Genomic DNA, 23200 nt, shown 5'->3' with positions numbered 1-23200 from the left:
CCTCTTCCACTCCTCCATGATGACATCACGGAGCTGGTGGATGTTAGACACCTTGAACTCCTCCACCTTCCACTTGAGGATGCGCCACAGGTGCTCAATTGGGTTTAGTCCATCACCTTTACCTTCAGCTTCCTCAGCAAGGCAGTTGTCATCTTGGAGGTTGTGTTTGGGGTCGTTATCCTGTTGGAAAACTGCCATGAGGCCCAGTTTTCGAAGGGAGGGGATCATGCTCTGTTTCAGAATGTCACAGTACATGTTGGAATTCATTTTTTTCTCAATGAACTGCAGCTCCCCAGTGCCAGCAACACTCATGCAGCCCAAGACCATGATGCTACCACCACCATGCTTGACTGTAGGCAAGATACAGTTGTCTTGGTACTTCTCACCAGGGCGCCACCACACATGCTGGACACCATCTGAGCCAAACAAGTTTATCTTGGTCTCGTCAGACCACAGGGCATTCCAGTAATCCATGTTCTTGGACTGCTTGTCTTCAGCAAACTGTTTGCGGGCTTTCTTGTGCCTCAGCTTCCTTCTGGGATGACGACCATGCAGACCGAGTTGATGCAGTGTGCGGCGTATGGTCTGAGCACTGACAGGCTGACCTCCCACGTCTTCAACCTCTGCAGCAATGCTGGCAGCACTCATGTGTCTATTTTTTAAAGCCAACCTCTGGATATGACGCCGAACACGTGGACTCAACTTCTTTGGTCGACCCTGGCGAAGCCTGTTCTGAGTGGAACCTGTCCTGGAAAACCGCTGTATGACCTTGGCCACCATGCTGTAGCTCAGTTTCAGGGTGTTAGCAATCTTCTTATAGCCCAGGCCATCTTTGTGGAGAGCAACAATTCTATTTCTCACATCCTCAGAGAGTTCTTTGCCATGAGGTGCCATGTTGAATATCCAGTGGCCAGTATGAGAGACTTGTACCCAAAACACCAATTTTAACAGCCCTGCTCCCCATTTACACCTGGGACCTTGACACATGACACCAGGGAGGGACAACGACACATTTGGGCACAATTTGGACATGTTCACTGTGGGGTGTACTCACTTATGTTGCCAGCTATTTAGACATTAATGGCTGTGTGTTGAGTTATTTTCAGAAGACAGTAAATCTACACTGCTATACAAGCTGTACACTGACTACTCTAAGTTATATCCAAGTTTCATGTCTATAGTGTTGTCCCATGAAAAGATATAATGAAATATTTGCAGAAATGTGAGGGGTGTACTCACATGTCAGTGTCACTGCAGTGCTCAGAATGATGATTTTTGTGTGTAAATAACTACACACTTTGTGTGCAATTTTGTTCACTTAGTTGCTCCAAAGGGGATCGATAAAGTCTTATCTTAACATATCAGCATTTAAGAACAATCTAAGAATCTAAGCATTTATGGAAGTCCAGGAAGTTGTGTTAAAACGAATAACAATATTAATCTTCTTAATCTAAGTGACATGCATTACATTTGTCTTAAAAATGTCCTAAAATCATGCTTAGAACTTTAAAACAGTAATAAAAAGCTTTGCACTAAATTTGAGCAACATGCAAAATAGAAAGTAGTATGTACACTAGTAGTCACAGACTTTTGGTCTCTCATCTTTCAGCATTAGGGGTCACAAATTGCCCAAATCTACAGTTAAACTGCACCTACATGCAATACATGTCTACTTATGTAGTTATTTATTAGATACTACTTGAACTTTGACTGGAAATGGTCAATTGGACACAGGCCTATTTCTTTTCCCTGTCCACGTACCACACCTCTGAACAAGACTCTAGCAAGGCAATAATTGAAAACATATTTCCTAATCCACACAAGTATGGTTTAATGGCCACAGTATTTTTTATGGTCATTTGAGAAATACTTCTTTATAATATTTTATTAAATAATACATTTATTTGCAAGGTTTTTTTTTTGCTGGCATTTTCAGTGTGAAATTAAGCTATTTAATTATTCTTGGTGAAATTATTGGTCAAAACAGATTTTTTTTTGCATTCCCCCCTTTTTCTCCCCCTTTAGCGCGTCCAATTGTTCAATTGCATCGTGCTTCCTCTCCGCCCATGCCGATCCCTGCTCTGACCGAGGAGATCGAAGCTAACCCACGTCCCCTCCGACACATGGGCAGCAAGCCGCATGCTTCTTTTTACCCACACATTGACGAGTGTTGTGCCACCTAGCGTTGTGTACGAAGAGACACACCCTAAGAGCACTCTTTCCTCATCTCTGTGTAGGCGCCTCTAATCGGCCAGATTCAATATGATGTATTCGAGATCTAGCTATCGAGATCTTTATCAAGGTTAACATTTTTACCTAGAAACAAGCCAATCAACAAAGGTTTTAAGCACCTTGCTGAAGTTCAAGTGATCTGAAAATAATCCTTAAAACATTTTGACCTTGTATCAAACATATCTTTTTACAACGATTTTAATAGTGCTGATAATGCCTATTAAAGTACATATACAAGGCAAATACTTACAATTGTAACATACTGTATTACAATTATAAACTTGTGGGTGCTGATCCTTTTGCGCCATCTGCTGTCCAAATATTGTAACTGCATCTGCCAATTTTTTTATTTTTGCATGTGCTTTATTCATGTATGTACTGTATTTTGTTTTCTCCTCTATTCTGTAGCACCTCCTGCATTACACTCGAACAGATGAGCTGCAAATATTTTTTTCATAATTAGCTAATCTGTTGAGTTTTTTAAATTAATTTAGATACATTATATTAAACTAATGTAAAACATAGTAAATCAGGTAGTGTCAGAGCTGAGATATGTAATGGTGGGCTGATGTTTTACCCCACCCAGGTGTTGCACCACTCGAGTGCCCCCAGTTATGCATGGTTATATTTGTTTGTTTGATGTGAGCACATCAAATTTTAGAACACACTACATTATTGAATTAGTCATCCAGCATGTTATAAGTTTTTATACAACAGTTAGTTCCGACCTTACAATCTGATTGGTTGGGAAGCGTTCTAACTGTGCTGATATTCGTGATAACAGCACGGTCTTTTCACACCACAACTGTATTACTCCGCTGACGCGTTGCAAGTGTAACATAACGACAAGCTTCATGCACACAAATGCGCACGCAGGCGACAGACTTTTTTTCCCGATCACGTTTTAAATCCGTTATCTGATACACAATCTAGCGCACTGTGTAGGAAATATAACCAATTGTCTAATATATTGTCTAGTGCACTATGTAGTGAACATGAATGCGTTATCCGATACACAATCTAGTGCACTATGTAGTGAAAATGAATGCGTTATCCGATACACAATCTAGTGCACTATGTAGGGAACATTTATGTGTTTGTAACGCAAACAGTTAGCTTAATAGCCCAGTTAGCAGCTCCTAAGAGTTCTGTTCTCACCTATATCCTTTGGTGTGTGCAAGATGTTTTTTGTTTCTTTTTTTTTCTCTTCAGAGGTTCTTGACTTTTTCTTCTTGTTGTTCTTACCTCCCTAAAATGAGTTTTTGCAACTTGGGATGTCTGCTTTGTAGTGTTAAACTTTATATTCGTTGTGGAACTACTTTTTGGCGGAAGGTATTGTCAATATTAAAGCATATTTATTATGAAATTCAGGGCTTCTTTGATTTATTTTCTTTCTTTATTTTGTAAAAACTGTTGTATAAAAGCAATAGAACACTCGAGGTCGTGTGTTATCGCGAATAACATCATGGCTGTAATGATCTACGGCACTCGCCTTTGGCTCGTGCCTGCGACCAAATCACAGCCGTGATGTTATTCGCGATAACACACTCCCTCTCGTGTTCTATTGCTTAAATCATCATAGGGACAAATGAAAAATACAATAACTATTATTAAGTATTATTCAGTAAGAAGTTGTATTTGTTCAAGGCTTTGCACCACTGGAACTAATATAACTAATACATTTTCTAGTTCTGAGTGTGAGTCCTTTTACTGTTTGGGCAGGAGATGAAGTTAATGATTCAGGCAGACAAAGAAACACTTTCTGAGCTCTGTGATAAACATACAAAAAGCAATGAGTGCATCGAGAACATCAAGAGATTTAATCTATCTAGGCTATTTTAACCATTTAAATCTAGCATTATGTGTAACTGAGTGAAATCTAAATGTAATATAAGTAATTCCAAAATGCAAATGATGCAAGATGTAAACAGACCCACCCAGAGATGATGAGCACTAGTGTTACTACAGTGCTGGTAGTTTTCCCTTGTGGATAAACTTCTGCCTGGTAGACATGAGTGAGTTAGTGAGTTACAAGTCAGTTGCATAAGATGCTTATTAACACATACAATATACACAGAGTGATAACATTATTGTGTAAATTCTCCTCAGGTCCAAATCTCAGCAAGAAAGCAAAAGGACAAAGGAGGACATACAGAAGCAACAGGTACTCTATTAGTAAAAGACTCCTTGTGTAAAACTGGCATCACTATTTTTACCTCTTTTAGTATGTGTTGAGTAAATGCTGATATATGATCAAAGATCTACAAATTATTATATTATGCAGCGTATACAGTGCATTGATATCTGTGGCCACTAGGGGGCACCAAATATGTGCTAATTCGTGTAAAGTTTAAACTATTTTGTCTAATTTAACAGTTTATGTAATTTAATTTATCTTAACTTTTCACAACCAAATAACTGTACTATTTCACAAATAACAATATATAAATCCCTGTGAAAAATAACAGTAAAACTTTTGCATCACGTGACCTAAACAAACGTGTAGGGATTGCCTCTCTCCATGTGTTAGCTAAGCTTACATTGTTACTGTCAAGTAATCTATTTATAAAACATAGTCTACATATACACCGATCAGGCCCACTTTTGCTGCCCTGACCTGTCGAGGCATGGACTCCACTAGACCCCTGAAGGTGTGCTGTGGTATCTGGCACCAAGATGTCAGCAGTAGATCCTTTAACTCCTGTAAGTTGGGAGGTGGGGCCTCCATATATCTGACTTGTTCGTCCAGCACATCCCACAGATGCTTGATTGGATTGAGATCTGGGGAATGTCCTTGGACCACTTTTGATAGATACTGACCACTGCAGACCGGGAACACCCCTCAAGAGCTGCAGTTTTGGAGATGCTCTGACTCAGTCGTCTAGCCATCACAATTTGGCCCTTGTTAAACTCATTCAAATCCTTACGCTCGCCCGTTTTTCATGCTTGTAGCACATCAACTTTGAGGATAAAATGTTCACTTGCTGCCTAACATATCCCACCTACAAACAGGTGCCGTGATGAAGAGATAATCAGTGTTATTCACTTCACCTGTCAGTGGTCATCATTTTATGCCTCGTGTTGTAAAATACAATAAAAACAAGAATGTGATCTGTTCATTCTTTTAAACCTTTATTTAACCAACAATAATACAAAAATGACTTAATATTTAGCTGACCAACTTGATTGTTTTTTTGTAAATATAAAATTTTTTTTGATGCCTGCACCACCTTCACAAAAATTGGGACAAAGGCAACATGAAAAGTTCATGGAATATTCAAGTGGATCCAAAATATCAGACCTTGCAAAGTGACTCACCACTTGAGAAAATTGTCAATCAGTTTAAAAAGAAAATTTCAAGTAAGATTACAGATGAGTCAGTATATGCCACATTAGTGTGTATTTGTAGACTCAGGTTATAAAAAAAAACCTTTATTACTAACCTTCTTGTTCACTTTGTCTAGTCATAAAGTTTCTAACTTAAAATACCATTCAAGGTTTCCACTTTGTTACTGACTTATCACTGTTTTAACATTTAAGTTTTAAATAAAGTAAGTAAAACCAAAATTTCACAGTACCACCAAATGTAAGTCATCTCACACTTTCACAGCAGTTTATATACAGTGAGCCTGGTTAGCATTATTGACTTAATTCTTCCTCCATTCTGTTACAATGTATAACTTTTGGTTACTGTAAAGACAACAAAAAACATATTTATTAAAGACTACACTGATTTGTTTTAAAACTAAAAATGCCCTATTTTAGCTTTTAGGAATAAGATATGTTAGACTGAGTGAGAAAGCTGGCCTTTGACATGGGGCTAAGTGCCCTATTTTAGGTCCTTTCTGTGTGGTTTGCATGTTCTCCCTGTGTCTGTGTGGGTTTCCTCCCACAGTACAAAAACATGCAAGTGAGGTGAATTGGAGATACAAAATTGTCCATGACTGTGTTCGATATAACCTTGTGAACTGATGAACCTTGTGTAATGAGTAACTACCGTTCCTGTCATGAATGTAAACAAACAAACAATTTGTTTTAAAACTAAAAATGCCCCATTTTAGCTTTTAGGAATAAGGTGTTTAACTTATTTCCGCCCCTCTGTCCTCATCCACCTGTCTTCATCAGTTCATCTATTAATTTAGGTCATTTTACACAAAAAATAAAATAAACTAAACAGGTCACAGGCACAATTCCCTTTGTTTGTACATAAAATACCATGTGTACATTGATTGCAGGCACTTTAAAAGTTATTGTACATTCACATATATTCCACCCACGCCTTACAAAAAAAGTAAATATAAAAAAGTAAATCTTGTCATAAAACATACAAAAAGTGTTACAAGTTTTTAGTCTTCACAATTCACCTAGCTTAATATTTTGTCCTTAAGTAGTCTTAATTTCACAGCTAATTTCACAAAGGCTGGTCTGGCTGGCTTTCATTTACACATGATGTAAAGTACTGTACACATTACTGTAGTGTAATCCTGACCCATGATTAGGCTAGCTTTCCTGAAGGTCTCATTGTGTGCTGAACACACCAGGCCTTGATAAGCAGTCACTGCATTGAATCTCTGGATGAGAAATGCATCTTTCAACACTGGAACTGGAGACCGAAAGTTATTTACACACACAGTAATGGTTCACTGATACAATGTCATTGAGATAACATAACAGTTTACTCACTAGGGAACCTCTGTGCAGTTGTAAACAATCTCTGAGGCCAAAGCATTTCGAAGATCCTTAAATGAGGGACTCGAACATGTAGTACTGTTTACAAAGAAGAAAAACAATAATTCAAGGACACCATCTTTAAAAAAGAAGTACTTTTAGACACAGTATTTTATAAATATAAATAGTAACTAATGTATAGTTTCCAGACATTATTTAACTGTACTCTCATTTTGGACATGGGAACCAATTCGACTATTTACAAAACGGTAAGTTTTGCCAGGAAACCAGAGCACCCGGAGAAAACCCACACGTGGGGAGAACATGCAAACCCCAGGTTGATTGAACCCAGGACCTTCTTACTTTGGGGCAACAGTGCTACCCACTTAGCCACCATGCCGGTCGTGCATTGTTTGTGTTGCCTGGGTAGCATGTTAATAAACATACGTAGAACTCAACGTACTAGGCATCAATTTAACAAGTGTTTTGAACTGTACTGGAAGGACAGGACACCATTCTTCAAAAAGATATTCCCTTAATTAGCGTTGTAATAATGCTGATGGAAAATGCTGTCTAACCCTGAACATACTCTGGATGTTCCACATGAGCGTGGCATCCACATTGTGCTAAATGTCTTGTGTATGTGCTACTGTTAGTAAACCCATGATCTGAGACACAGGACAGTGAATAAGCAAAATTTTGTTTCTTTACAGTAGTTTTACTGTAAAATTACACTGCACACACACAAGGTTATTAAAAATGAACGTATAGGAAGTGATTGTGTAATAAATTCATTTAATACAATAAGTCTCTGTATCTTAACTGTATCGGTCATTCTATTTATTATCAAGATCCAAGAGCTTTAGTCAGTGTGTTTTTAAACTACTCGAAAGGGGGACGAGGTGGCATGGCAGATAGTGTAGGTATCTAGTGTAGCCTCAGGGTCCTAAAGGCATCCTGCATTGGTCTGTGTCTAAGTTTAACATGTTCTCCCTGTGTTTGCATGGGATTCCTTTGCATGGGGTACTCTTGAGGTGTTTTCTTTCCACCCCTCAAAAACACCTTAGTCAGCGTAGTCGCTACTCTGAATTGCTTCCTACACACAGGAAGGATGATCCAAGAGCTTTAGTCAGTGTGATTTGTGAACCGCTAAATTGGGGGCCAGGGGTCCCATGGCAGGTAGTGTGGGTTTTACACAGCCTAAAGGTCCTAAGGACATCTTGCATTGGTCTGTGTCTACGTTTAACATGTTCTACTTGTGTTTGAATGGGATTCATTTGCATGGGGTACTCTTGAGATGTTTTCTTTACACCCCCCCCCCCCCCCCCCCACCTTTTAAAAAAACACCCTAGTAAATGTAGTCGCTACTTCGAATTGCTTCCTACACACAAAAGAAAGATAATCCATGAGTGTTTGGTAAACTTCTAGAAAGGAGTCAGGGGTCTAAGGGCATCTTGCTTTGGTCTGTCTATGTTTAACATGTTCTCCCTGTGTTTGCATGGGATTCCTTTATAAGGGGTACTCATGGGATGTTTTTTGTCCGCTACCTCCCTCACAAAAAACACTCCAGTAAGCGTAGTAAACTACTAGAAAGAGGTCTGGGGTTGCACAGCAGGTAGTGTGGGTTTTATACAGCTTCAAGGTCATAAGGACATACCCCTTTGCATGTGGTACATTTAAGGTGTTTTCTATCCACCCCCCAAACACTCCAGTAGACAAAGTCACTACTCTGAATTTGCTCTGGGTGTTGATGAATAAATAACTGGTTAAGTGTGATTAGTAAACCAAAGCGTGTGTGTGTTCCATCTTTTATAAGCTCTCTCAACACACACACACACACACACACACACACACACACACACACACACACACACACACACACACACACACACACACACACTGTTTTAGCATTCAACTTACTTGTCTGTGTCCTTGGTGACGAGCAAAACAGTCAAACTATCCACCTTACTGGAGTTGAAACTCTTTACTTCTACACTTCCAAAGACACTTGATAAAAAAACAATGAGGTAGAATTTGAGATTAATGCAACATGAATAGCCTTGAACTATTTAATATTTACGTAAATACAAATGAGAAATCAATGTTCTTTTTTTTTTTAACTATTTCAAATGAATTGGCTGAATGTGGTGCCTAAACTCCCCCCAATGTCTATTGTTTAACCTGTTAAATGAATACATTGTCGATTCAGTGTTATCTGATAGATCGTAATATAACTTTTATATAATTTTTATTATCACTTTATCCCGGTCAGGGTTATGCTGGGTCTGGTTTTCCCAGAAATGCTGGATGTAAGGCAGGAATACACCCCATACAGGGTGCCAATCCTTTGCATGGCTTTGGCCATTCCTTTCCCCTTACATAGCCAATCATGTCTGTCTAGGTGCTTGGCTGGTTTGCTGAGATTTGAACCTGAACCTCGGCAGTAGAGGGCTAGCGTAATAGACGGCTAATAGAGCGCCCTGATATGACAATCTTTGCATTTTCATGTTGCATTAGGCACCACTAACAGAGGCTGAGATGTAATGAAGTATTAACTATACAGATTCATATATAGCTTAAGATAAGCTTTTTCTTTTTGCATTTTTACTCCCAATCTAGTTGTGTCCAATAACCCGATTGCTTTATGCTTTCTCTCTACTGCTGCTGACCTTCACTCCTGACTGAGAAGAGCAGTGACTAACACATGCGAGTTCATATGTGGATTTTGTGCATGGAGAGCTACACCTTGATCCCTTTATCCCCTGTCTCTGTGCAGGTGCACATCAATCAGCCAGCAGAGGTCGTAACTGCATCAGTTATGAGGAATCCCCTTCTGGCACCCTCCCTGCAAATGAGCCAATCATTGTTCATGTAGGCACCCAGCCTGCCGGTAGCAGAGCTGAGATTCAAACTCACTGGCTTGAGACGTCAGCTCTGGTGTGCTAGTGTATTTTACCGCTGCGCACCTGATGCCCATATAAGCTTTTTAGAACCTTTAAATTAAGGGTTTCCATGCAAGGCCATAGCATGTACAGAGAGCCACGTTAAGCTCCATGAGACCAATAACTCATACAGGCGCCGGACCAGTCACAGAGAATAGGATATTGCTGCGGGAGTGGATAGAGACACAGGTTTGACCTTCCCTCCCTCAGACCTCAAACATGGCCAGTTGTGTTTGTGTGGACGCCTACTGAGATTCAAACTCGTGCTAGACCGCTGTGATAACCGAGCACCTCTAAATATTAAGTATTTATAATTATAAATGTATATATTCTGAATGTCTGAACTATTTTTCTGTGTTTTAATAGATTCTTTTTTAGTATTTTGTCAAATCTGGCCACCAACCCATGAGCAGACCTGATTTTGATAGAGCTTGTAATGTACCTAGAGGTGCTGAACGGTGCTTCCAGGGATCCGTTGAGCATTGCAAATACGTGTCCACATGCAGTGACGGCAAACTGTTAAGCAGAAGTCAAAAAGTAAATAATTCATTAGAATTATGAGGATGTAGACGTTCTTGTTGTCTTAAAAACAATGCTTTGGTTCATTCATTACTCTTTTAAGAGCTATTATTATGTATAAGCTACTGCTATCAAATGTGAAATAAACAAATATTTAGGTAGACTAGAGTTACATTTAGAGTCATGTATGGTATCCAGCAAAAGGCACATAATCCAACAGTTTTGTAGAATTAGATGGGCTGCACAACTGATCATATTATTTTATTCATTTTTTCATTTATTCATCAACTTTTCTAGATAATTCAAAATAGCTGACTGCTGTTACTGGTAATCTAACAGGCCAACCACAATTCTGACTAAATGTGATGTAATCAATGCTGACTAACTGTTAAGTCCTGATCTTTTACACTTCCTTTAGTCAGTCAGTGTAAATAAATCAACATAATCTCACTTAATAAATTGTATTTACATTTAACATAGACATACAGGGGTTGGACAAAATAACTGAAACACCTGGTTTTAGACCACAATAATTTATTAGTATGGTGTAGGGCCTCCTTTTGCGGCCAATACAGCGTCAATTCGTCTTGGAAATGACATATACAAGTCCTGCACAGTGGTCAGAGGGATTTTAAGCCATTCTTCTTGCAGGATAGTGGCCAGGTCACTACGTGATGCTGGTGGAGGAAAACGTTTCCTGACTCGCTTCTCCAAAACACCCCAAAGTGGCTCAATAATATTTAGATCTGGTGACTGTGCAGGTCATGGGAGATGTTCAACTTCACTTTCATGTTCATCAAACCAATCTTTCACCAGTCTTGCTGTGTGTATTGGTGCATTGTCATCCTGATACACGGCACCACCATTGGATGCACATGGTCCTCCAGAATGGTTCGGTAGTCCTTGGCAGTGACGTGCCCATCTAGCACAAGTATTGGGCCAAGGGAATGCCATGATATGGCAGCCCAAACCATCACTGATCCACCCCCATGCTTCACTCTGGGCATGCAACAGTCTGGGTGGTACGCTTCTTTGGGGCTTCTCCACACCGTAACTCTCCCGGATGTGGGGAAAACAGTAAAGGTGGACTCATCAGAGAACAATACATGTTTCACATTGTCCACAGCCCAAGATTTGCGCTCCTTGCACCATTGAAACCGACGTTTGGCATTGGCACGAGTGACCAAAGGTTTGGCTATAGCAGCCCGGCCGTGTATATTGACCCTGTGGAGCTCCCGACGGACAGTTCTGGTGGAAACAGGAGAGTTGAGGTGCACATTTAATTCTGCCGTGATTTGGGCAGCCGTGGTTTTATGTTTTTTGGATACAATCCGGGTTAGCACCCGAACATCCCTTTCAGACAGCTTCCTCTTGCGTCCACAGTTAATCCTGTTGGATGTGGTTTGTCCTTCTTGGTGGTATGCTGACATTACCCTGGATACCATGGCTCTTGATACATCACAAAGACTTGCTTTCTTGGTCACAGATGCGCCAGCAAGACGTGCACCAACAATTTGTCCTCTTTTGAACTCTGGTATGTCACCCATAATGTTGTGTGCATTGCAATATTTTGAGCAAAACTGTGCTCTTACCCTGCTAATTGAACCTTCACACTCTGCTCTTACTGGTGCAATGTGCAATTAATGAAGATTGGCCACCAGACTGGTCCAATTTAGCCATGAAACCTCCCACACTAAAATGACAGGTGTTTCAGTTAACCCCTGTAGATTTAACACAGATAGCATATCACATAACCACAATAATTTGTAACTATAATTCAATCCCAGCATGAATGCATTAATAGGTTTTCTCAAGATTTACCTCACCAAATTCAGTGGCAGAATCAACTGCCCTTTGTTTAAAACTTTTGGAACATTTACTGCAAGCAATAACTTATCAGTGCCTTATCACCATTTGTGCTTTTGACTAAATGGGCACAAAATCCTACAGACATACTCTAAACTCTGAAAGTCACAGTAGGAGGTAAATAATGGACAATTGACAATGCTCCACTGAATTCCAGCAATGCTGAACAACAGCACAGTGACCGCTGCCCCCACGGAACTGATTCTCGATTTAAATGTGCTGTCCCAGTCATTTCAGCTTGGAATGTGACAAAAGTGTGTTTGGGTCTGCAGTTTAATGTGTGCAATGACAGAATACAAGAGTCTGAGGGAGCATCCCACACAGTACAGGTGGTTTATGGGGTAGTTATCATTTTTGCCCAGGTTTAATCCTATTTGAGTCTTACTTCTTTAAAGGTTTCCTTCTTATATTTGAGTTGTTTTAGTCTTGTGGGTTGTTTTAGCCTTGTGGCTGTTTCTCAACAAAAAGAGAAAGCTTTTGAAGTGCAATTTAAATTATATATATATTTACATTTACGTTTTCAGCATTTAGCAGGCGCTTTTATCCAAAGCATTATACAATCTAAGCAATTGAGGGTTAAGGGCCTTGCTCAAGGGCCCAACAGTGGTAACCTAGCAGTGGTGGGGTTTGAACCAGCAACCTTCTGCTTACTAGTCCAGTACCTTAACCGCCAGGCTACAACTGCCCTACATACTTTCCCTCAAACTACAACTTCACACCCGTCAGCCACAGTGTGTTACAGGCATTACATTTAAAATCTGTTTATACATCTGCACAACTGATCATATTATTTTATTCACAACTGATCATATTATTTTATTTACATTTACATGTACTCATCAACCTTTCTAGATAATTCAAAATAATTGACTGCTGTCACTGGTAAGCTAACAGGCATACATTAGAAACAGGTTATTAAAGTAGCCCATATGGTCCTTACAATACGTTTGAATTGGACCTGTTATAGAGAGATTAATAGCACTTACATGTCTTGAAGCCTGAATCCAAAAAGAGCGCACAGGGTTGTTCTGGCAATATGACCACTCAGGGCAGTGTGTAGTTAATGTTTCTGTTGATATAAAATAGAAAGAGGCCAAGTATTTATGCATTTATAAGTGAAGCACTTATAATTGTAATTTCAGTGCTTATTATTTAAGTTCACACACTTAAAGTCTTTTGACTTTGTGCTTCTAAATAGGAACATGTATGCATTTATGAGCATGAACATAAATGTTTGAAAAAAGATTAAACCATCCAGACACCAGACATTGTTGGCAGTAACAGCTTTTAAGATTTCTATAGTATTTATAAAGCACATTTTCAAAATGTGTTGTCATGATGTTTGTGCTTTCTCATTACATACCTGCAAAGAACACATGTAGTGCTTAAGCTAATATGTATTGCTGTAATAGGCCCACTTGTCTTAGAGATCAGCAGCTGGGTATGGTTAGAGAATCTTGTCCTCCTGCCTTGCCAAATATAGCTAGCAGTGGGGGCATGCAGGTGCAGATGATTAAAGTGTCAGCTGAGTGTTAGTTTGCTCCTGGTGGAAGTGTTTCTATTTCTTTCTCACATATTTGCCAGCGTCTCTGTTGGCAACCTGCTTTCTGTTGTGATGCTGGCCTCGATCCGGTCCAATTTTGTGCCTGCTTAGATGCCAGCACTCTTTATCTTTTCCCAGTCAGCATTGCAGCATTTTTCAGCTGTCATGACAGAACCACCCTGGAAAAGCAAGTTCCCCAGAGGCGACACGGTGGCTTTTATGTCTGAGTTTGAGTGAATTACTTAATATTTCTTTTTCCAAATGCATCAAATAAATCATTCACATTTAAAGGCTATTACTCAGCTAGCTGCTATGCTACCAGCTGCCACCGATGTTGCCAGCTACTTTTTTATTTACAGTTGTAAACACTATAGTACCATGTTTGATTATGTTTATTAATGCATCATGCGGTCCTTTTACAGTTTGTTTTGAATCTAATTAGGCTTGTGGGTGTCAGTCCCTGTGAAATGACAGTTGTCTGCTTTGCCAGCAGTAGGGCTACACTGCTGGTTTGCTCTGTTCTGGTGTGCTGGATTTCTGGAGGTCTGTGTTATAACTGAGCAATAAACGCCCGAGTCTGTAGGCCTTGATGATTTCTTAATCTTAAAATTCTTAATCTTTTTGTACCTTTACTGTCATTTTTGCTGCACCAGGTCAGTCCATTAAAAATGAATCCTAGCAGTGTGTCTTCCACAGTCAACAGGCAATTTCTGCTCTTTGTAAATGCGTGTGCTATGGCATTTGTTTTGCTCCAGAACAACTTCTGCAGACACACAAACAACATGCATAAGTGCTTCATCAAGGTGTTTTACCATGAGCTAAACAATTACACAATACACCGACTAGGCATACCATTATGACCACTGACAGGTGAACTGAATAACACTGATTATCTCTTCATCACGGCACCTGTTAGTGGGTGGGATATATTAGGCAGCAAGTGAACATTTTATCCTCAAAGTTAATGTGTTAGGAGCAGGAAAAATGGGCAAGCGTAAGGATTTGAATGAGTTTAACGAGGGCCAAATTGTGATGGCTAGAAGACTGGGTCAGAGCATCGCCAAAACTGCGGCTCTTGTGGGGTGTTCCCGTGGAGAGCGAAGGCTGGCCCATGTGGTCCGATCCAACAGACGAGCTACTGTAGCTCAAATTGCTAAAGAAGTTAATGCTGGTTCTGATAGAAAGGTGTCAGAATACACACTGCATCACAGTTTGTTTCATATGGGGGAGCAAAAGGGGAACCAACACAATATTAAGAAGGTGGTCATAATGTTATGCCTAATTGGTGTATTTTTTGTATATGTAACCATCTGAAATGCATTGAACTTGAAAACACAAATCATTTATGCATTCTCTGTTTGAGATGTACAGTATGTATGTATGTAGTCACATTCTTACAGTATTACAGGTAATCTGCTGCGTGACTGTTTTTATTAGAGGATCGTAAGCCTCGAGAGGGACGTCACATGCATCTCTGCCCACGTAGGCCTTCTCAAAAGCCCCCCAGATCTTCTCGCATTCATTCAGCCTGCAAAACAAGGAGAGAATAATGGATGTTTACACCAAGGCTGGTTTTAATCTGTTCCAGCTTAACACTGTGAGAGAGGTCAGGAACAGCTTATCTGAGATGGCCAGACAAACATATCTAAGAAGGAAGAATGATGGCAATAATTTTCAATCGCAGCTTTGAGTGGAAAGTTCACTTGTGGGTTCACTTGTTTGTTTGACTGAAAGCTTGTCTAGGGGCCAGACCTGGCAACCTGGCTTAATCGACTGACCCTTTTGCTGGAGTTCTTTTGTTCAGGTGTCCAGGGGGGCAGACGAATAAACAGTGGCAACATTACTGTTTGTAGCTGTTAAGACCTGGTCTTGGGTTTGGTCCATGGGTGGCATGGCAGCTTTGTTTTTGTATTTTTTGCCACTGCCAGTTTACTGGGTTCCTCTGTCTGGTTCTCTGACTAGCGTGAATGAATTAAGTAGTTGTCTGTGTTTCATTCAGTGCTTGTTTGTTTCTACTTGAGCGGTCACTTTGGTTTCCATTTTTTTTTGGCAATTGAATGGAGTGTTTTTGCTCCAATGGTGTGACTGCCTGTCTTTTCATAGGTAATGTAAATGTAGGTGCACAAAGTTTGAGGAGACCAAACAGACTAACAGTTGGAATGATTTATGTCACTATATGATTTAATAGCTGTTAAAAATGGGTAGTTTAGCCTGTTTGCCATCAACCTTCTCACATCCTATCAGCAGGAGTTAAGTTAATCCATTGGATACGTGGGTGTGCAAGATTTATGTATTGCTTTGTTCAAAAAGGTTACACATTACACACCGGATGACAGTGCAAAAATTTAAAGAAAAAACCTTTTACCTCATCACTTTGACAGCATTCATATTCACCCACACAGTAACATCGAATGGAGAAAAATAAATCTGGAGAAACCAGACTGTCAGCAGACGCACAAAGACGAGGACTTTACTTCACAGAGAGCATTCATTTTCCTTTGTTGTGATGACAACAAATTTACTTTTGTATTAACGTGACTGAAGCTAAAGCTCAGTCAATTTTGTCAGACTAAAGGTGAGACTGAAGCTCAGAGTCAATTTTGTCGGACTGAAGCTCAGAGTCAATTTTGTCGGACTGAAGCTCAGAGCCTATATTGTCGGACTGAAGCTCAGAGCCTATTTTGTCGGACTGAAGCTCAGAGCCTATATTGTCGGACTGAAGCTCAGAGCCTATTTTGTCGAACTGAAGCTCAGAGCCTATTTTGTCGGACTGAAGCTCAGAGCCTATTTTGTCGGACTGAAGCTCAGAGCCTATTTTGTCGGACTGAAGCTCAGAGTCAATTTTGTCGAACTGAAGCTCAGAGCCTATTTTGTCGGACTGAAGCTCAGAGCCTATTTTCTCGGACTGAAGCTCAGAGCCTATTTTGTCGGACTGAAGCTCAGAGTCAATTTTGTCGAACTGAAGCTCAGAGCCTATTTTGTCGAACTGAAGCTCAGAGTCAATTTTCTCAGACTGAAGCTCAGAGTCAATTTTCTCAGACTGAAGCTCAGAGTCAATTTTGTCGAACTGAAGCTCAGAGTCAATTTTCTCAGACTGAAGCTCAGAGCCTATTTTGTCGAACTGAAGCTCAGAGCCTATTTTGTCGGACTGAAGCTCAGAGCCTATTTTCTCGGACTGAAGCACAGAGTCTATTTTGTCGGACTAAAGATCAGTCAGTTTTGTTGGCCTGAAGCTCAGAGATAGTTTATAAAAAAATAAATAAATACTGAATTTTTTATTCATCCATTCATTATTTACTTTTCCTCTGTAACTACTTTATTCAAATCAGGGTTGTGGTGGGATAGTCCCCTTCCAGGACTAAGGGGTTAAATACATCCTGAACAAGGCACACTATCTACTTACCTGTTCCTTCATTCATTCATTTAAAATAATTTGTCCTTATGTGTTATGTTTTTTTAGAGGAAGAAGGAAACTGGGAGAAAATTTAAACTCATTGCAGACATTCACCAGGATTGAAGACCCTGATGCTGTGAATCACCACACTTAAATGCATAATTAATTATTATAATAAAAATGATCATTCAGCAGAAGGGAAAAGCTTTTAAACTTGACTGACTCTGTAGGTGCCTGTGACAGCAGAAACAATTACTTTAACATTCCAAAACCTAAAAAAAAAACACCCAAGGCTTCTCAAATACTTGAGTGTAATCCGTACTTCAATCATCTTTTTCACCACATCACGCCTTTAAAAATGGGAATGGTTCCTTCATTAATTTGTTGTCTGTTTTACCACTGCTTTATCTCAGTCAGGGTCATGGTGGGTTTATTTGTAACATGATATCTAACCAGCTCATGGTCAGATCCACATACTTCTGATCATAGTGTTTTTCTCCTTTCATAAGAAACTGTCATTTTGCTTTCAAAAATAGTAATACATTCCAAGCATTCAGCTTAGATAATATCAGGACTTGCAAAGCATTGTCCTAATTCCCAGTAACTTCAGCTAGCTGCAAAACATTTTGCCGCATTGCTACAATAGCAATAGGGATGTTAACCTTCGCTACGAACTTATTAGTTTTAAGAACAAGCTTCTGATGAGAGAAAATCAATCTGCTCAAATATTTCTGATATTGTGCTTCAATTTAAAGAAGAATTGATGGCTAAGTGGGTAGCACTGTCGCCTCACAGCAAGAAGGTCCTGGGTTCAATCCCCAGGTGGGGCGGTCTGGGTCCTTTCTGTGTGGAGTTTGCATGTTGGGTGGGTTTCCTCCGAAGCTGGAAGCTTTTCTGTGGAAATATGACATCTTGGGCATGCCTGGGCAAGTCAGAACGAGCTTGGCGCTTTCTCAGCATGCTATAAAGGTGGCTTGCATAAACCGATCCTGCTCATTTGGTTAATACAGAAAGCTAGTGTGTATGTGTGCATCATTCTAGTAAAGTACAGTGTCTGTATCAATATAACAGTAAGTAAATTTAATGCTATAGCCGTTTTGCTGTCTGGCGATATGTCTCGTCAATGTCGTAACAGCTGCGACACATTCTGCTATATCTGTGGCGAATATACACTTGCGTCTCAGAGACGTTCTATAACTGCTCTTGTGAAGAAAGCTTATCATCTGTATTTCGGCTGCAAAATTGGTGACCAAGACAAGGAATGGGCGCCTCACATTTGCTGCACAACATGCGCTGTCAATCTAAGAGCCTGGCTCAGAGGCACTCGTAAGAGTATGCCGTTTGCTGTTCCGATGATCTGGCGAGAACAAAAAGACCATGTGACGGACTGTTATTTTTGTTTGACTAATGTATCTGGTTTCTCTGCCAAAAACAAGAAGTCAATTGAATATGTGCCACATGACGACAGTCTCCCAGTCTCCCGAACCAGATGAAGAAACTCCAGTGCAGGGTACTGACAGTGACACTGACCCAAATTTTGAACCTTGCTCATCAGGTGATCCACATCTGATAACACAGTCAGAATTGAACGATTTGGTCAGAGATTTGGGTCTGTCAAAAGCAAAAGCCGAGTTGCTGGGTTCCAGGCTGCAGGGATGGTGTCTGCTGTCACCAGGTACGAAAATTTCTATGTTTAGAAGCCGACATCATGATATCACCAAATTTTTTGCACAAGTCGACAGTCTCTGTTTCTGTTGTAACATTGAAGGATTGTTCTCGGCCTTGGGTTGTGATCACAATCCGGAAGAGTGGCGTCTCTTCATTGATTCGTCAATGCTAAGCCTGAAAGCTGTTCTGCTACACAATGGCTGAACGTTTATCCATCAGTACCTGTTGGCTACGCAGCACACATGAAGGAAACGTATGAGAATATGGAACTGTTGCTCAACCACATCCAGTATAGCAGGTACAACTGGAATATCTGTGGAGATCTGAAAGTCGTTGCTCCGTTACTGGGACTGCAGCTCGGCTATACCAAGTACTGTTGTTTCATCTGTGAATGGGACAGCCGTGCCAAAGAGTCACATTATTGTCGACAGAGCTGGCCACTCCGCAAAAAGTTAGTTCCAGGACAGAAAAATGTTGCACACGAACCGCTTGTCGAGCCGGCAAATATATTTTTGCCTCCTCTACACATAAAACTTGGACTCATGAAGAATTTTGTGAAAGCACTGAACAAGGAAGGCGAAGGTTTTCGCTATTTAAGACAGATGTTTCCAAGAATAAGTGACGCGGAGATCAAAGAAGGCATTTTTGTTGGTCCCCAGATCAGACATGTTATGAGTGACAAGCGGTTTGAAGAGCTGTTAGTTGGCCAGGAAAAAATTGCCTGGAAAGCCTTCAAAGACGTTGTTGACAATTTTCTGGGCAATTACAGAGCGCCAAACTACGTTGAAGTCGTAGACAAACTTCTCCGCGCATACCAGAAAATGAAGTGCAACATGTCACTCAAGATTCATTTCCTTCACTCACACTTGGACTTCTTCCCCGTGAATCTCGGTGCTGTCAGTGAAGAACACGGTGAGCGGTTTCACTAGGACATTGCTACAATGGAGAAACGATACCAGGGCAACTGGAATCCGTCAGTGCTTGCTGACTACTGTTGGACACTGCAACGTGATGCACCAGAAGTTGAATACAAAAGAAAATCAGGAGCAAAACATTTTTAATTCTGTTGAACTTAATGGCTCATGCGGAACATAAACGTGATTAAATAGGTAAACATATAAATGTCTATTTCTTAGAGTTCCTACGTGATGCAGTAAAACAAAAACTATATTTGTGCATACCCTATAGGTACCTGTCACAATCACCTAAAACTTTTCAGGAAGTAAGACTTTAAAAAAAAATTGTTGTGCAGTGTTATCAGACCTCAAATGTGCCGTGTAGGGCTGTCGCGGTGACAGAATTTCCCCATGCGGTGTTCAGCCTGTCTCAATATCGCGGTATGCGGTTATATCGCCATTTTTTTTTTTTGAAAATTACTTAATTGATCTGGATTTTAGAGCTATATAAACAAGCTTTATTGTTAGGCTATGATTCGGTATATTATTGCTTTATAATGACAAAGATGAGACAGCTTTAAGACCAATGAAATGCATGTTTAATGTTAAATACAGAACAGAGCAGGGATGTGCGTCTTTTCTCTATTAAAAAAGGTTTAAATAAGCTTCTAGCCTAGGCTAGATATACACTGTGAAACAAAAAAAAAGTGTTTAGGCTAAATATTTTAAATGCACATCTAATCAAAATATGGTAAAAAAAAAAATAGAATAAAGAATAAAGTCTGTAAGAGTTTAAACCTGCGTTATCATGCGCGCTAGACGAACCAACATGTTCACCTGATGTGGTTTAGAGAGGATCTGAGTGGGGTAGTGATGTTCCCCTCGGCACTAAAACCCTCTCTGATGGTGCTCGTTGCATTAATACACTGTAGATGTACTGTACCTGCATGCGACTTTAGAGATCAGAGAAAGTCTAGCCTGGTTATCGCGCCACTATTAACCATCTATTTAGTAGGTATAATTAACATAACAATATATACTACATTTCAAGTTATTATTCGTTTCAATACATTTTTATTCAACGAAAAAATGCATTTAAATAATTCCAGCAAGCCAGCAAGAGAGAATCTGCAGGCTGCAATGCCATAGTAACCGTCATTAAGTGTTTGTTCGCCAAAGCTGTTTAAATGTCGTCTAAATTACAAGTATTTATTGAGTGTGAACTCTATTTGATCATTAATAAACTTGCCTATAATTCCTGTTGCGATTGTTTAAATTTTAAAACACAAAGCCTGACACTCAGCAGCAACGCATGAGAACAGGTTGCGGGAAAATGTCGCTCTTAGCTAATTTTCATTATGAATTTATTTAACATTTATTACGCACGAATGTAAGCGTATAAAACAAGATGGACCCTGCAACAATAAAAAAAAAAAAAGAGAAGAAAGAAAGAAAAAACGTGAATATCGCGGTGTTGCGGTTGCTTGGCATGCCCTGCGGTTGGCTGGTCTATACCGCGATATCTCAAAATTGCGGTTAGCGCGACAGCCCTAGTGCCGTGTTTGCATATTCAAAAATGGCTGCCCAGGCAGTAGATCATCCGGGTACTACTACGTATTCGGACACAACAACTTACTCTCGCGTACTGCTTTCACGTAATGTTCAGTACGGAAGTATGCGATTTCAGACACAGATAGTGTTAACAGATAAGAGGCTTCCTTGATATGGTGAAGAAAAATAAACAAAAACAGATGGAGAATGAAGAGAGGAAGACCAAATATGCAAACAAATGATAGATAGATAGATAGATAGATAGATAGATAGATAGATAGATAGATAGATAGATAGATAGATAGATAGATAGATAAATGGACAGATAGACAGACAGACGATGGCTGTTGCAAACAACGACATTACGAACGCAGTAACAATCCACATATGCAAGGTCACAATTCCTCTATAGACAGTCAAGAAAGAAGCTTTCAGCGCAATAATTAAAACACTGGATTCCAGGTATGCCTTACTGGGCAAAAATACTTCAGGTCAGTTGCTAGACCAACGTTATAAGTGAACTGAAAATGGAGATATTTATAGTCGTACACTTTTCTACAACAGACCAGTGGTCAAGTTGTACAGTAAAGTTTGCAAATGTCATTTCATTTGTTAAAGGAGAGCTAAGGGTAATTGTAAAATACTTAAATGTTATATTAATAATAAACATTGTATATATTGCACCTGTTTCACATGTACTGATTCCATCATATATTGTGTAATTTTGTGGGGCCAAGCAAACATTATAGTACTCAAATCCTTTACTATATACACAGATCAGCCATAACATTAAAACCACCTCCTTGTTTCTACACTCACTGTCCATTTTATCAGCTCCACTTACCATATAGAAGCACTTTGTAGTTCTACAATTACTGACTGTAGTCCATCTGTTTCTCTGCACGCTGTGTTAGCCCCCTTTCATGCTGTTCTTCAATGGTCAGGACCCCCACAGAGTCAGCACTGCAGTGACAATGACATGATGGTGGTGTGTTAGTGTGTGTTATGCTGGTATGAGTGGATCACAAACAGCAGTGCTGCTGGAGTTGTTAAATGCCGTGTCCACTCACTGTCCACTCTATTAGACACTCCTACCTAGTTGGTCCACATTGTAGATGTAAAGTCAGAGACAATCATTCATCTATTGCTGCTGTTTGAGTTGGTCATCTTCTAGACCTTCATCAGTGATGCTGACAGGACGCTGCCCACGGGGCGCTGTTGGCTGGATGTTTTTTGGTTGGTGGACTATTCTTAGTCCAGCAGTGACAGTGAGGTGTTTAAAACCTCCATCAGCACTGCTGTGTCTGATCCACTCATACCAGCACAACACACATTAACACACCACCACCATGTCAGTGCAGTGCTGAGAATGGGAGAGTCCTGACCACTAAAGAACATGGACAGTAAGTGTAGAAACAAGGAGGTGGTTTTAATGTTATGGCTGGTCGGTGTATATATACCGTGATACACAGTGAAACCGTCAATCTTAAAAATACCGTGATACAAATTTTCGGTCATACCGCCCAGCACTGAAAGCATTGTAGTAGAAAAAAAATGCAAAATATAATTATTTTACTATTGGTCTCAGACTTTTAACCCCAAATGTACCAACTTTTACTAATGTTTTACTAATTTGAAAGAAAGTTTATATGAAAAGTTTACCTCAGAACGCTTACCTTGCTATGCTGCTGTGTTCTTTCAGATAGCTTTCACATCTAGCAATGACGGTTTTCCTCACACTGTTCGCGTTTCCATTCCCGTTTTTTACTAACAGCACAACGACGAGGACGAGAACGACTCCGAGCACAAGTACCGCCGTTCCAACCAGACCAAACAGTTTTCTTTTCGTTTTGCGCGAACGGTTATTGACCACCTCATAAGCCATGACTGGACACAGTTGAACCTGAGGTGTGTGTGTGTG

At 40.0% G+C, this 23200-nt stretch overlaps 1 protein-coding gene and 1 long non-coding RNA gene across 3 annotated transcripts in view; one reads left to right on the top strand and one right to left on the bottom strand.

The window, feature by feature from the left end:
• Positions 1-17313, top strand: part of LOC134301177 (uncharacterized) — an 18813-nt gene extending 1500 nt beyond the window's left edge. Inside the window, exons 2-3 of the long non-coding RNA XR_010007419.1 lie at positions 4342-4396; positions 17231-17313. This is a non-coding gene — a long non-coding RNA (uncharacterized LOC134301177). The remainder of the gene's footprint in view (positions 1-4341; positions 4397-17230) is intronic.
• Positions 5341-23200, bottom strand: LOC134301176 (ADP-ribosyl cyclase/cyclic ADP-ribose hydrolase 1-like). Of its 2 annotated transcripts, none has more exons than XM_062985772.1 (8): positions 22956-23200; positions 15169-15298; positions 14398-14533; positions 13214-13296; positions 10285-10358; positions 8821-8907; positions 6916-6999; positions 5341-6835 (listed from the first exon to the last, which is right to left on the bottom strand). In XM_062985772.1, exons 1-8 carry the CDS (start codon positions 23162-23164, stop codon positions 6751-6753), a joined length of 888 nt encoding a protein of 295 aa, XP_062841842.1. In that variant the 5' UTR covers positions 23165-23200; the 3' UTR covers positions 5341-6750. The 2 variants fall into 2 exon arrangements, with proteins under 2 accessions (XP_062841842.1, XP_062841843.1); XM_062985773.1 differs by having other exon boundaries at positions 14398-14530.

The sequence above is a fragment of the Trichomycterus rosablanca genome, chromosome 23 (assembly GCF_030014385.1).
Source record: "Trichomycterus rosablanca isolate fTriRos1 chromosome 23, fTriRos1.hap1, whole genome shotgun sequence".
Lineage (NCBI taxonomy): Eukaryota > Metazoa > Chordata > Actinopteri > Siluriformes > Trichomycteridae > Trichomycterus > Trichomycterus rosablanca.
The sequence above is the reverse complement of the archived record's forward strand: the minus strand, read 5'-3'. Positions and strand labels throughout refer to the sequence as shown.